Source organism: Channa argus, chromosome 7, assembly GCF_033026475.1.
Source record: "Channa argus isolate prfri chromosome 7, Channa argus male v1.0, whole genome shotgun sequence".
Classification (NCBI taxonomy): domain Eukaryota; kingdom Metazoa; phylum Chordata; class Actinopteri; order Anabantiformes; family Channidae; genus Channa; species Channa argus.
In genome coordinates this window covers 21860009-21874009 of record NC_090203.1, presented here as the reverse complement: position 1 = coordinate 21874009, position 14001 = coordinate 21860009, and the positions used below count along the sequence as shown (strand labels likewise).

Sequence of the window (14001 nt, the reverse complement as noted above, 5' to 3'; positions counted from 1 at the left end):
GATACTTTTTATCTCATTCAGTTCTGTCTTAATATTCTGCCATGCTGTAGCCACAGGCAAAGGTACACTGTGTCTGCTGTATCAGCTTCAGTCGTTTGTTACATACATATAATAGTTACATAACAACTAGACAGAGTTCTACTCTTGGACTTTGATCCATTTCAAAAAATTGCAAGTAGATGACTCTGATTGACATACCTTATTTATTTGTGTAAATAATTATTTTGTATCATTTGTGATTGGTATACAGCAGTGTGAAATAAAGACCAGACAGCATTAGTTCATCCTGAGGATTTAAGTTTAATTATGACACCACATCAAAATAAAAATTTCCAACAGATCTGGAATTTAATTCCATCCATATACATGCATAGCAACAACGTTTTAAGAAACATTTTCTCCCATAATCAGGACATTGGAATGATCATTTTACATCAGTATCCCCACTGACTTCCCACCCATCTTGTTCATCAACAATAAACTTAATTCTTGTACAACATCTTTTTTTCCCTGTGGGGTTACAAATAATTATATGCACAGTCCCCATTTCATAATACTGCTTTCAGTAATTTTCCCTCATTTACAAAGTATTGCATTGAGAGCAAATTTCAAAAAGGGAGACCAAAGTGTATCATCAAACAGAAATACGAGTACTATACAAGAATGCTGCCATCCTCATGAAAACATCCACATCTGAGTTGAAGAAAAGAGACAGGGACAAACAGCCACATATGTATGCAAAGCCATGTGTATATGCCAAAATGTGCAATGCAGGGTTGTGCCTGGTTATCACCTCTCAAACGGTGATTTTTTTAAGGCTAACAAGTCATTAGTAGCGATCTGCAAGTGACATTTTGCCATATACAGAAACTTGTACAGCAAATAAGAATACACAAGTGCCTCAGTAGCTATTTTGTGTCTAAAATGCATCTCATTTTTGTATTGTCTATTGTTTCATTGAGCCTACATTACAGTGTAAACAATATGTGTGCTACACAAGAATGACTATACAATAACATTACAAACAACTCTGATATAAATTTCATTTTGAATTTAAATTAAAACCACTACTCCTATTAATACTGATTGTAAAATAAATTAATGTCAAAGTGGCACCAATATTATTCTCGATTCATTTTTCTTTTCTTTTTTAACCAATGGTTTTGCAAGTCTTAAAACAATGAAAGAAGAAGCTTCTCTTGATTGTCCACAAGCAGCGTTTAGCACTGCATGATGCACTATTCCAGACACAACAGTGTACCAAAAAAAAAAAAAAAAAAGGAGAAAAAAAGGGAAAAAACGGGGTAAAAGTTTTTGGAGGGGGGAAAAGATGAAGGGAAGAGAAGAATGTGTCTTGTTCCTCTCAACCTATTTTACATGCTCTGCAGCATGTGATGAACAGTAAAACTTCTTATGGGTAATAAAGTTTGACAGATTGTTGAACTGGATATCACAGAGGCGGCAGTACTTGCCACTTCCGGAGTTGTTCACGCCTTTATTGGCTGTGGGTGCTGCCTCCTCGTTGGGGGACTTGGAGGAAGGCGACATGTTCTCATTGGAGTCAGCCTGGTTCTCAGTGGCCCACGTGGGTGAGGGATTGGTGGATTGGCCGTCTGGCTGGGGTTGGTTCTCCTGCTGTGGCGGGGCCGTGCCTGAACGCTCCTCGGGCTTGTGCCCCCCATTCACGATGACCATGCCGCGGTTTTTGGGCAGGAGGGGAAGGGCTTCCTTGCCAGGGTGGGGGCAGCCATTAGCAGCAGGTTGTTGGGCCGGCTCTCTGCTTGTTCCTGTGTCCCCCCCCCCTCCTGCTGCTCCTCCGCCCCCATTAACACTCTGATCCTGTTCGCTGGCCTCTCCCTGCATCACTGGGCCCCCAGTCACATAATCAGTTGGCTTTATCCCAAAATACGGTGATATTTGCTCAGGACCTTTCACTTTCTTTATTGCTCCAGGATAAAGGCAGTGGGGCAGAAACATATTCTTGTTGTCGTCTTTTGATGGGATGAGCTGGGGCTCAGCAAAAGGCTTGAGTCCCGGCACAGGCCCCAGGTGAGGGGGAAACATGCCTCCATTCTGCACCATCACCTTCCCGTTGCCATTCTTCTCACATTTGCCTGGGCTCTTATCGTAGACGTCATCAGGGTTGTTATTGCCTTCACTCTTTACATCTGGGAACATGCTCGGCTCCAGGCTGCCAGTTTCATTGTGTTGTTGCTGTTGTGGCTGCTGCTGCTGCTGTTGCTGAGCGGCGGCAGCGGCAGCAGTGGCTGTTGCAGGGCAAAAGTTCTGTTTGTGTGCCAGGTAGTTCTCCACTTTGTTAAAACTTATCTTGCACACTGCACATTCATGATAGTCTAACAGTCTTTTAGGAGAACTACATGTCTTGTCAGAAACTGGCGAACACTTTTTGCTGAGATCAATGGGAGCATCCAGCTCCTGCGGCTCCACGGTATTGCATTTGGGGGCCAGAATAGGTTTAGTGACAGTCAGAGAGGCCTCCAGGTGTTTTGGTACCATACCTGGAAAGATGTCGCAGCGGGGGTGGAAGCGGTCAGCTAGGCTCTCTACAGCTTCCTGGGATGTACAAGCGTTCATAGGAGGAACTCCAAGAAAACCCGTCTGACCCATAGGGGGTCTCTGGTGCTCCTGGTCAGGGAGACACATCTCATACATCTTCCTGCGCTTTCGGGTTCTCATGGTTCTCTGCATGGAGGGGACCTTGTTAGTGGACATACGTTTCATGGGGGGATCATGACGTGTGGCACAGTAATACTGCTTGTGGACCATGTAGGTCTCGTGACGGCTGAAGGTAATATTGCAGGCATCGCAGGTTGTCTTGGTCGGATCATTGTCACTTTCCACTAAACCTGTACTGGGGCTTTTTCCTTCCATCTGCTTGCCATTCAGCCTCTCCTCAGCCCCAGTCGGAGTAGAGACCTTCTTCACCTGCCCTGTTAGATCCTTATCGGGTCCTTTAGCTCCAGCATTGATCATGTCCAACACATTGGAGTTCAGACAGGCAGACTGCATGAGGTGGCTTTCGGCCTCTGTAGGGTGACACCCGGCCAACATGCTAACAGAACTGTGACCGCTGTTGGGACTCACCGCTTCTGGTACTTTATCTGAGAGGGCGGAGAAGTCGGGAGACTTTGCCATGTGCTGCCAGCGACTGTTACAGTAGTGTTTTTTGTGGACCAAATAGTTGTCCAGGTTGCTGAAGGTGATATTGCATTCAAAACAGGTGGCCCCTTTGGGCATAAGAGGACTGTAGATGACAGGGGGGTAGCTGTTCCCTCCATGGCGCAGCCTCCGGTGAACTAGCTCTGACATTTTAGCCAGAATCTCAGATGCCTGTGGGACTACTGAAATGTCTTGGGAGAAAGCAAACTGAGACAAGAAGGGGCCCATGGGAAATGTAGGCATGTTATGCTGCACGGGGGAGGAGGCCAGCCGGGGGCTGGAGGGCTCAGACTTGATCCTAGTGTAAGAAAAACTGGCTTTGCTGCCTGGGTGGGCTTCTCCCTTCTGAACTGACAGCATGGGCTTCTTCTCAGCCTTGTCAGCCTCTCCGTCTGTGCTGGTCTCCTTGTTGAGGGCCCCTTTGGGACTTCCCAGCAGAGCATCCTTCCTGTTGGCCAGCTCAGTGCGGGCCTGCTGCTGCTGCTGGAGGCTCTCCTCGGGCCCCCTGGGGGAATGCTCAGTGCCGTCGCCTTCCCTGTGAAGTTTGCTGCCGTGCCCATGTAAGTCCTGATGCTGTAAGAGTTCCCTGTGGCTCTGGAAGCTGATATGGCAGTGATTGCATCTGAAGGCCGCCTGTGACAGGTGAGACATGATGTGATGCTGGAATGTAATAAGAGAATCTGCCGTGTAGTTACAGATTGTGCATTTCAAGCTGGTGCCAGGAGGGAGGCTCTCTTCCATTTTGACACCTGTGAAGGAGATAAAAGGGAGAAATGCTCAGAATCTCGCCTCCCACTTCTCCTTTAGAGTAACTGTAGAAATCATCAAACGCTTATGCATTATGCCAAGCTTATTCCCATCCACTAGATTTTTTTTTTTTTTTTGCTCAAGGATAAACTGTCAGCTATGCTAGCTGACAGCAAGATATGTATATTTCTGAAAAGAAAAAGTCTTTTCCCAGACCCTTGTAAAACTCGGTTTGTCATTTCTTTCTAAAACAACACTTTTCAAACCTTATGTTAATCGATTGAAAGTAGCCTTCTCGAATAAATTGTATGAATTCTAAACATTGTCGCTCACCACTGTGTGAGGTGCTCAAGTGCATTTCCAGGGCCCTGGCTCCAGAGAAGCTCTTGTTGCACTGCGGGAAGGGACAGATACTGGGTGTCTGGTGGGGTCCAGTGTCATTGTCCTCCACTACCATCTCTGGCTCCCTCTGCCGCCCGCTGCAGTAGTACATCAGATGAGCCTGCAGGTTCCTCTCACTCCTAAACCAGATTCCACATGCCTTGCAAGGGAAGATGTCCTCTGGAGGAACACATAAAGGGGGACATGATATCAGAATACTTGCACACATGCATCCACACATACTCGTCTTCTGTCTACTTTTACAGTTCTGACTCTCAAAGCCTGTGTTAAAAGGCTTTTCTACCAAATCCTCAGCTGCTGCATATCGCTGTGTTGCTACCACTGGGTTGGTGCCCTTTCTCAAGGGCAAACAAGAACACTGGACCATCTGCTTACAGAAGCTTCCCTGTCGAGCTGAACCCAGATAGCCCTTGCTAAGTAAACAAAAACAGTGTTTGCATGAGGCATGTATTTTGCAATTAACACGTTAGTTTGAGCCTCAGTGTGTTTATGTGAACCCAAAACTTGAAGGTCGATGGCTCTTATCTCAAGTACAGAGGCTCATCAGGGTTAATCTACGCCCGACGGAGACGACGTTCCTTGTTAAGCAGGTGACTGAGCGCAGGCTGTGGACTGTCGAGTGTGTGTGTGTGTGTGTGTGTGTGTGTGTGTTAGAGAGAGACAGAGACAGGATGGAAGATACAACAAGAGCGTGTGTGTGTCTGTGTGTGATTGTGCATGTCTAAACAAAAGAGCATCTTGTTCCAGGTCATGTACGTGTGCTTGTGTTGCTGTGCGGACACTCACTGTTGACGATGGCAGTGGGAAGAATGGAAGCCATTGCGGCCTGTTGCGGCAAGAGCTGGATGCTGTCCAGCAGTCTGGCTGGGTACATGCCCTCGCTCAGAGACATGTGGTTCACCGCCTGCAGACGAGAGTCAAAGTCCACCGCAAATGCCACCAGCTCCTCGCCCTCCATCATGTTCTTTGTGGTGGTGCACCATAGTTGGCCACCTGGACAAAACAGAGATACAAGAGACATTTAAAGATTGCTGCAAGAGAGGTGAAAGTCTCACTGCATGTTCACATCAGTAATTCTAATCTTCAGTGTCACAGCATTATGCAGTGGAGGAAATTATATTTGTATTTTCCTTGGATGGTGTGCACATCTCAAAGAGTATCTTCTTGCTGTGTTGCATAAGAGTTTGTAAATGTAACAGGACAAAGTGAGAAATAATTTTCTTCAACATCTTCCCAGAAAGTATCCTTATTGTTTTTTTTTAAATAAAAATAACCCATATCATATACTTGGATTTCTGAGCCCACTATTAAATAATGAAGGTAAATGAAATTGCTTTGTGGTCCCTCATAGCATTAAAACATGACCATACAACAACGTTCTGAAACAGCTAGTGGCACAGTATGTGAAAAATGGAATGATACTTAATTTTGGTTTAACAAACCATTTAAAGGCAAACCTTAGCTGGAGTAAACTGTAGTCTACAGTGCTGTTGTCAGCTGGAACACTGAGACAGGTCCTCCACAATATTAGATTGTTGTGTTTTGGGATTAAGGATTCGTCTGAAATCTTCTGAACATATTCATTAAGTCAAAAAGGAGAAGGGGGCAGGAAGAAGGAAGGGGGTAGAGGGAGAGAGTGAAGGTTTTAGCTTAGATAATATTTATCTCAGCACATGACAGGCTTTTCAGCTGCACTTCATTTTCCATTGAAGAGATTAGAGTTTTTAATATGACTATTTACAGAAATCTGGCTGAGGAGATAACAACAAACTATGATACGCTCCTGCTAAATGGCAGAATTAGGACATTGTTTCTGAGGAAAGCTGGACAATTAATTAAAGCACGCTGTTAGCTTTCAAAGATGTGCAAACATACCGACAGAGCGTCAGGCTGAGAGGGGACATGTGATTTGAGCCCTGGCTGATGTGGAATAAAGAGAGTCCTGAGGGGAGGTGTGAAGACTCAGCTAGAAACCTCCACACATGTGGAACACTGATTACTCATGTTTTCACAAAACCTATGAATCACCAGGTTCAAAAACTGCCCCACAGATCCGTTAAAGGTGCTCAAGTGTAGCTTTGAAAGAAAACAATATCTGCATATATTAAAAAAATGGCACAGAAACACTGCCACCACGTTCTTACGCTACAATGGCATGTAATGGGTATAAATTATTGTCCCATTATTTCAAATCAAAATTAAATATTTTGGATTTCACATTGGTGTTTTGATTAAAACCTTTCTAGTCCTCTCTATCTGCTGGTGAAGCACTGAAAATTAGACCAGCACAAATGTGTCAAACGAGTAAAATGGTATTAAAATATGCTATCTTTCAAAGTCCCATTTGTGTGCAGGCTTGCTCACTATACACTTATGTGTGTGTGTGTGTGTGTGTGTGTGCCTACTGTATGTGTGCATGTCAGCGGCACTTTAAAGAGCATTGCCTATCTGTCGGCCAATCTGCTGTGACGAGACACACACTTCAGGCCGCTCCACTTCATCGTTTTGATTCTGTCATACCACACACTGCCTGGAGAGGCCCTTTGAATTTTTATCTCCTAATTAAAATAACAAAACTCCTCTCCACTGTCTGCCCAAGTTACCATCAAGGTAGATACAAACTGCCACCGACAATGGCGGGGAATATATCGCGGTCATAGCCACAAAAGTTTCTCTACTGTGTGTGGATGTGTTAGTTCAGAAGCACTCCTTTTAACAAAGAGAATTATGAAATAAAACCTGACGCTCCGATATAAATCAGTGTTTTTTTTTTTTTGTTTTAGATCAGTCAAGATCAAAGATGCTGTATGCTCTCCTCAGCTGAAATGAAGCAGATTATGTGAGTTTGATGAAAATGTTTTACTGCATTTTGACAGGAGAATATGCGCTCAGATTGCATTCCTTCAGCCAAGAATGCTACAGATCCATCTGTTGTGTGTGAGAATGCTGGAAGTGAGTTTTAGGACTGCATGTCCCAGTTTTACTGAGCTGCACAAAACACTGAGGCAGCACTCTGCTTGTTACAGTCACTCAACCAAGACAAGGTAGTAAGATACATGTGCTCTGGCTGAAGGATTATGGTTTAGACTTCACTTTTGTTGTCATCAGAATTAGAAATCACAGTTGTTTCTTATAGCCTGTGCCAGATTTCGCTGGAATTCAATGCATTATGCATCTGGAGTAGATTTGACTTTTGTTCGTTGAAGGACCAAACAATACACAAATGCATAAATGTACAGTGCATTTTCATACAAGCAAATACACATACATGATGGGGTGGGTGGGAGTGGGGGGGTGGGTGGGAGTGGGGGGGGGGGGGTCAAGAGTTAGAGCGAAAGACCAAAAGAGTAAGTCATGAAACTGGGGGAAAGGCTGGGAAAAGTGCACCTTGTGATTTGCACTTGTTTGCCTGCTAACTGTCTGCAGTGAGCTGCCTTTGTGCAGTGGCCAATGCAGTTAGAATGAAGGCTATTGTCTAAATCCTCCTGCAGAGCACCTGATAAAAGAATAAAGAACTATGACATATTCTTAAAACAATGGAGGAATTAAGGGGAGACAATAGGCCAGCTGCCTCATTAAAACAATCAAAAACGGCATCCTGTACGTAGTCCAGATAATTAAAAACCACTGCTTCCTACAGTCTCTCAATACCATATCCACCAGCTCAGTGAGGCCCTGAGACTATGGCTCTGCTGGCTAAATGCCCCTCTCTTCTCTTTGATTAATGGTTCATTTGAACATGCAGTTGAAGATGAACATATGAAGGAATTCATGAAACAAAATTATAATGCAAACCCTTTCCCTCCCTATAAGTACTTATAAACTAATCAAACGTCTCAGGATGAATCGCAGGGACTCAGGGGCGTGTGTCCCCTCCCCTTTGCCTAAAGCCCCGAGAGATTTCAAAGTGCACGCATCACAAGGCATTTTTTAATTTCCTCACTTTAAATGACTTTATAAGAAAACTGGTGTGTACAGTATCTGTGTATGTATTGGGGTGGCTGGGAGAATAGAGTATGAGATACTTGAGCAGGAATTTATTTGTTTATTTATTTATTTATTTAGCTCCCCGCAAACCGCTACCACCACCACCATATCTTAATGAAGCTGCAAACAAATCTCTCATGCCTCGTGCAAAAGCTGAGAGACAACAAAGCAGCCGAAATAACAGAAGGGCCCGGATAATTAAACTGGCCTGAAGACAGGTATTCAAATGTTGGTGTGTAAACAGCACAACTCTTTAATAGTTTAGCTGTAAAATGCGTAGTTAAGCACATCAGCACTTGCCTCTCCCATCTGTCCAAACACATTACCGTTGCAGAGGCCATTACAGCACTGGAGTACAGTCCCAATGCACCACAGTCACGTATTATGTTAGGGGTGAAATGAGGCTTCTGGGAAAACTAACACTGGTCAGTTGGTATCATCTAAATGCATCATAGAGTTGTATATTGTAATGCATCCTGGTGAAAAATAAGAGCTATGAGATATGTTATTTAACGGCGAAACATAGTATTTAATACTATGTGGTACCAGATTTAGTGCCCAGTTTTTTCCCTTTGTCAACCCTGATGTTGATGTGGAGCCTTTTTTTTTTTTGTAGCTCTTTAAAGTTGTCATCTCTGCCTGCTGGCTGTGCTCTCACTGCTGGTCTTAATTGTGAAGTAAGGCCAGTGGTGCCTGAAGCCACAGAGAGGGATGTAATTAAAGACCTCTACTCTTCTTGTCTCCAAATCAGCTCCAACTCCTTCTGGTCAAACGTGAACAAGTCCCTCGCACCTACGAATATCAAGCAGCCGTTGTTAACCACCGATTCTTATAACGAAGCTCAGCCATAGGAGGACCAAACAGCATCGGTACGCACAGAAAAAACAAAAAACAAAACAACTCCCTCGTCAACTCGAGTGCATTCTGTGAAATTATTAATCATCAATCATGGATGAATAATATCTGTATCTGCACCTGACAGTAGACGGTGCTGCGACAAACACTAAACAAATCCTCCTCATGAATATCGGTAAATATTTGGACTGTTTCTGGATCATCAGAGTTGAACACATTAGGATGACTCATGGCTGTCAAACCTGCCATCACAATCCTAAGCCCGGAGCAGCAAGCATGCAGCAGAAAGGAAAACGCTGAGTTGGAACCCAAGCGGGAACATCATTCACAGGGTCAAACAAGCTCACTATTATTGATGGTACACTAAACTAGAATTAGCTGACTCTACTATTATTTCACTAAGGCAGTGACACAGATTGACTCTCTCCCTCTCTATCTCTCCTCCACCCTCATCCTCCTCCTGCTCATATTTCCACTTGCCCACTAGGAGGCACTCTTCTCATTCTCAAGCCGCAGCTGGTGGATGTTTGCTGTGATGATGCGGAGACATATCAGACATGGCAGAGCAGCACAGACGCCAGTCTGCCTATACATCCTTGCAGGTAGGTGCTAAAGATCTTCCTCTCATGAGATATGTATTTAGATCAAAAGGCTTTTCCTCCTGATCTTATTTAGACTGCAAATTTACCTGGAAATTATGTTGCCTACACTAAAATTCGTAGAACTAAGATGTTTTATGATTTTTTTGTTAATGCTGCATGACTGTAGTGACAGACATCAAGCCTGCTTGAATGCTTTTGTTACTTTTTAGCACCTTTAAAAAGAAAATCTAAAAATTTTGCATTGTAGCCGGCAAAGCAGCATTCCACATTTCCAGAGAAATAAATAGTATTCAGTAAATATGTGTTTACAGAGCCCTGACTTGTCTTGTCTCTCCTGACACCCCAAACGCCCCAGATTCCCCTCCTTTTGCACTACAGTGTCCAGACTAATTTTAGCATCAAGTGTTTTTGCAGATATAGCCAGTTCCGAGAGCTCATGGATGGCCTTGAGCGAATGGCATGCAGGTCAGAATCCACAAATTAAAAAGTCCTCCCAGGGGAGCCTCATACACGGCGCTCGCTCTACAGTATACATTCACAGGCAACAAAGACATAAAAGCAGCACAGCACACCGAACAATGACATTCAACACACATTTCTGAACTGTTTGAAGACAAAAAAAGAAAAAAAAATGTTGCAATGATGTGATTCAGCAGATGTTTTACTGAGTGAAAATTAAATGTTGGAAATTAAAAGACTTTTTTTTTTTTGTGGGCCATCTCTGGAGATTTGTTTTGCTTTTTCAATATGAGGGGATGTTTGCCTGGTAATAGCGTTGTAATAATTTCCAGCCAGAAAAAAAAAGAAAATAGAAATGTGAATTAGCATCTATTTTTGCTTTGTTAGAGCACAATGGCAGAACTTGATTATTTAGATTTCAAATTCACATGTATTTATTTTCAAACAAAATGTGTTAAATTTGAGGAGGAATAATTAACTCTAAACACCACCTGTTTTATTATGATTTCTAAACAAAAATCAGTTCACATTTTGATTTTGACATTTTCATTTTGCCCAAACAAATTAAATGCACTGCCTTATACAGTAAATGAAGAACATTTGACATTTTCTATGATGCAGGTAACACGTATGAGGACTGTGCTGTCAGTCTGAGACAATACCAGCCAGAGATTCCTACAGTACAAAGCTGCTCTCCCTCATTAGCTGCCACACACAGTCAGCTCCTCCCTGTCCACAGTAAAGTGGAGTAGACTATTAAAGCTCTGACTGGCTCTTCTCCTCTTCGCTCCACTCTGCTTTATTCTTCATTTGGACAGGTTTGTCCCAATGAGCACTCTATTAGCTCTCCTTCTCTGCGGGGAAGTGCTGCCTGTGTCCTGGTTGTGGCCAGTCGACATGTGTTTACTGCGGCCCCTGCTGTGGCGGCAGGCTGGTTGGGGGCCCGTCCTGACCAAGCCCTGCTAATGGGACCAGAAGACCCCTTGTGACAGGACGTCGCTGTGTGAGCACCGCAGCAGACCCCAACCCCTCCCTCTACTCCAGCTGTGGCCCCCATGGCACATGTCCCCCTACCCATCATGCCTCGGCAGGAGCAGGTGAACGGCGGTGGGCCAACGGCGGCGAGCTCAGTTTTCCTGTGAGAGCAGCGTGCCATTGCCACGCGCCTCAGTGATTCCTCCAACATGGCTCCAGCCCTACGCCACATGGGCTGGCTGGCCAGTCTGCATGTGTGTTTAAGTGTGTGGGTGTTTGTGTGCGCGTCTGTGTGTGCGTATGTGGGGGTGTATGGTGGATGCCAGCCCTAATGCAAATGCTTGCCGTTTAAAAAATGGGAGCCTCTCTCCTTCTCTGTCTCTCCTCTTTGGAAAAATCTATTTTGGCCTTCTGGTGCTGGCAGTTATTTTTTTCCTCTCCAGAAGGACAGAGAGCCAAAGAGATGCACCTGTCATCCATTTTGGAATTCAACATTACTGATCTGGTCAGGAGGAACGGAATTTAGGAAGTTATGGGTTTTTCTTCACGTTTTGTGCCTCAAAACATACATTTTTTCTCATATGAGTGCCTGTGCCTTATTTGTGAGCGTGCTAATTTGCTCATTCACAGCACAGCAATAAACGGAAAGAATGCACATCACTCTGACACACACACAGGTGCAGTCAGTGGTGCAACATCCCAGCATGCCCTCTGTCTCTGGACCCCTATAATTCTACATATTGCTTAAAGTATGTGCTAATTAAATTTTCTGTCGGTTTGCAAGAGAAATAAATAATCTGCAGCTAAAAGGCCTAATTGCGTTTGTCACATCGTGTCTCCGTGGCTGGTGCATCGGGAGCACAGCCGCTGCCCTTGCTCATTGCCATTCTGTCGTCCTGGCAAGCCCCCGCGCTGCCCCAGGTATCACCACGCGGCCATCTGGAGCCGACATCTGTCTCTCTATTGATCACAAGGGTTTAGCACTTGATCAAACAGACTGCGACAGGAAATTGCTCTTTTCCCCACAGAAAAGGCCAATCGCCTGTGTGAGGGTAATAGAGTGGAACTGAGATGCAGCATCAGCACGGTGGGCAGGCGGGCACAGGCGCAGGCGGCGGCACGGCAGTGTCAGTCGCCGTGGAGGTGGCAGGGATGGCACTGAATCCACCTCTGTGTTTCGGTGACCCTGGTCTTAACATTTCTGCTAATGCAACAGCAGCATTTGTACAAAACCGTTGCTTATTCTAACTCACAGCCCTGCAATATGGAAATCTTCCAGGTTGAGCACATCACTGAGTGTGTGCGTGTATGCATGCAGAAGACGAGTCCATCACCTCTAATTTAAAAAAATACTGTCATTTAAAGAACTGTTTTTTTTTTTTTTTAAAGTCATCAAGGTAACTGTCTAAGCCAACAGCTGTCTGAAAGTGGTAGAAAAGCTGGATGCAGGCGAAATATGCTACATGATATGTACACCAGATGGTGGGAAATGTATTCTAGAAAAAACAACAACAAAAAGACCCTGAAAATGCTTGAGCATTGCACTTCTACAGTCTGATATTTGAGGAGGCCTTTCTGTCACTTTTCATGATAATTAAACTACACCACAGAGGGAAATTCTAGCAGTGTACAAAAAAAAAAAAAAAAAACTGTGTTTAATATGGAACTGAGCACCCGGGTGTAATGTTTCAATAGTGGGAAATCCCTGACAAGGCTGCAGTTGTCTCCAGCTCACTGCTATCCCCAGTGGAGTTCAACACACTATTAGTGCCTGAGGTTAACAGCTCCTGAATGTGTGTTACAGTGTGTTAGCTGAGGCTGTGGTCCACATCTAAAATACTGGTTTCTCTCTGCTCAGGCATGCTTTCCAGGCACTCACTGTAACATCATGTTTAGCAAGTATGGACAATTTGATACTGAAGGTGACATTTATTCAGCATTGTGGAAAATATTTAATTGTTCCTGCAGAGAGCGAGATATGTTTCCCCTTGCCTACAGTGCTGGGATTGTCCTTTTGGAATACGATGCAAATTTGGGATGAAGCAACTAATTCATTCCTTGCACCCCTGTAGACCCCCCCACCCCCCAACTGCCTATCCCTCCAACCCCTCCCTCAATCCTCTGCCAGCCTCCGTCCTCCCCAGACTCGAGAATTCTGATTAATCGTGTGACCGCCCCTCGCATTTTACACAATCTCACGGCGCCACGGTGAGATGTGTGAGGTGTTTCGCCACTTTTGGCAAGCTGAAAAGATGTAGCCCAAGGAAGAACAAGTCGAAAGTATGAGGGGGAAAAAAAATATGACCAGGGGACGTGATAAAAAATTATCAGCCAGTGTGTTTTCCTGTTTGGTTTTAATCTACATTTAATTAAATTCTTATCTGCTGTGTGCTTATGGCTGCATTTGAATGGCGAGGCTGCATTCATTATGAATGGTAAAATTGAACTCAGTACATTGTGTGTGGCCCAATAAAGAAACAAGTCTCTTATTGCAGTGCATGCACAAGCTCCAACAGACATGCGGAAAAAAATAAGTCAATTAAGATCGGCCTTTAAATTACCGCTGTATCAAAACAAGGGGCGGGAGCAGGCTCCATAATAGAATCCTGACAGGGGGAGAGAGCACAGTTGACTGTTGTTAATATACATCCCATTTGATACAGCCAATTGTATTAGCCTGTTTATGGAATGCACACAGTTGATGCACACTAGATTTACTAGTCTGTCATGATAGTTCATAATCGACAGCGCTGGAAAAAAGTTGACTTCTATAAATATAGAGGTCAAATAAAAA

General features: G+C 44.2%; 1 protein-coding gene across 3 annotated transcripts in view; it reads right to left on the bottom strand.

Moving 5' to 3' along the window:
- Window positions 1-280: 280 nt before the first annotated feature.
- The window catches only part of zfpm2a (zinc finger protein, FOG family member 2a), a 115154-nt gene continuing 101433 nt past the window's right edge, over window positions 281-14001 (bottom strand). For 2 of the 3 annotated variants that reach the window (XM_067510811.1, XM_067510810.1), the window contains exons 6-8: window positions 5116-5322; window positions 4261-4488; window positions 281-3929 (exon numbers count right to left, since the gene is read on the bottom strand). In XM_067510811.1, the coding sequence (XP_067366912.1) occupies window positions 1369-3929; window positions 4261-4488; window positions 5116-5322 (2996 nt within the window). In that variant the 3' untranslated portion in view covers window positions 281-1368. Of the gene's footprint in view, window positions 3930-4260; window positions 4489-5115; window positions 5323-5786; window positions 5879-14001 lie in introns of those variants that run through there. The other variant, XM_067510812.1, reaches the window with a different exon arrangement.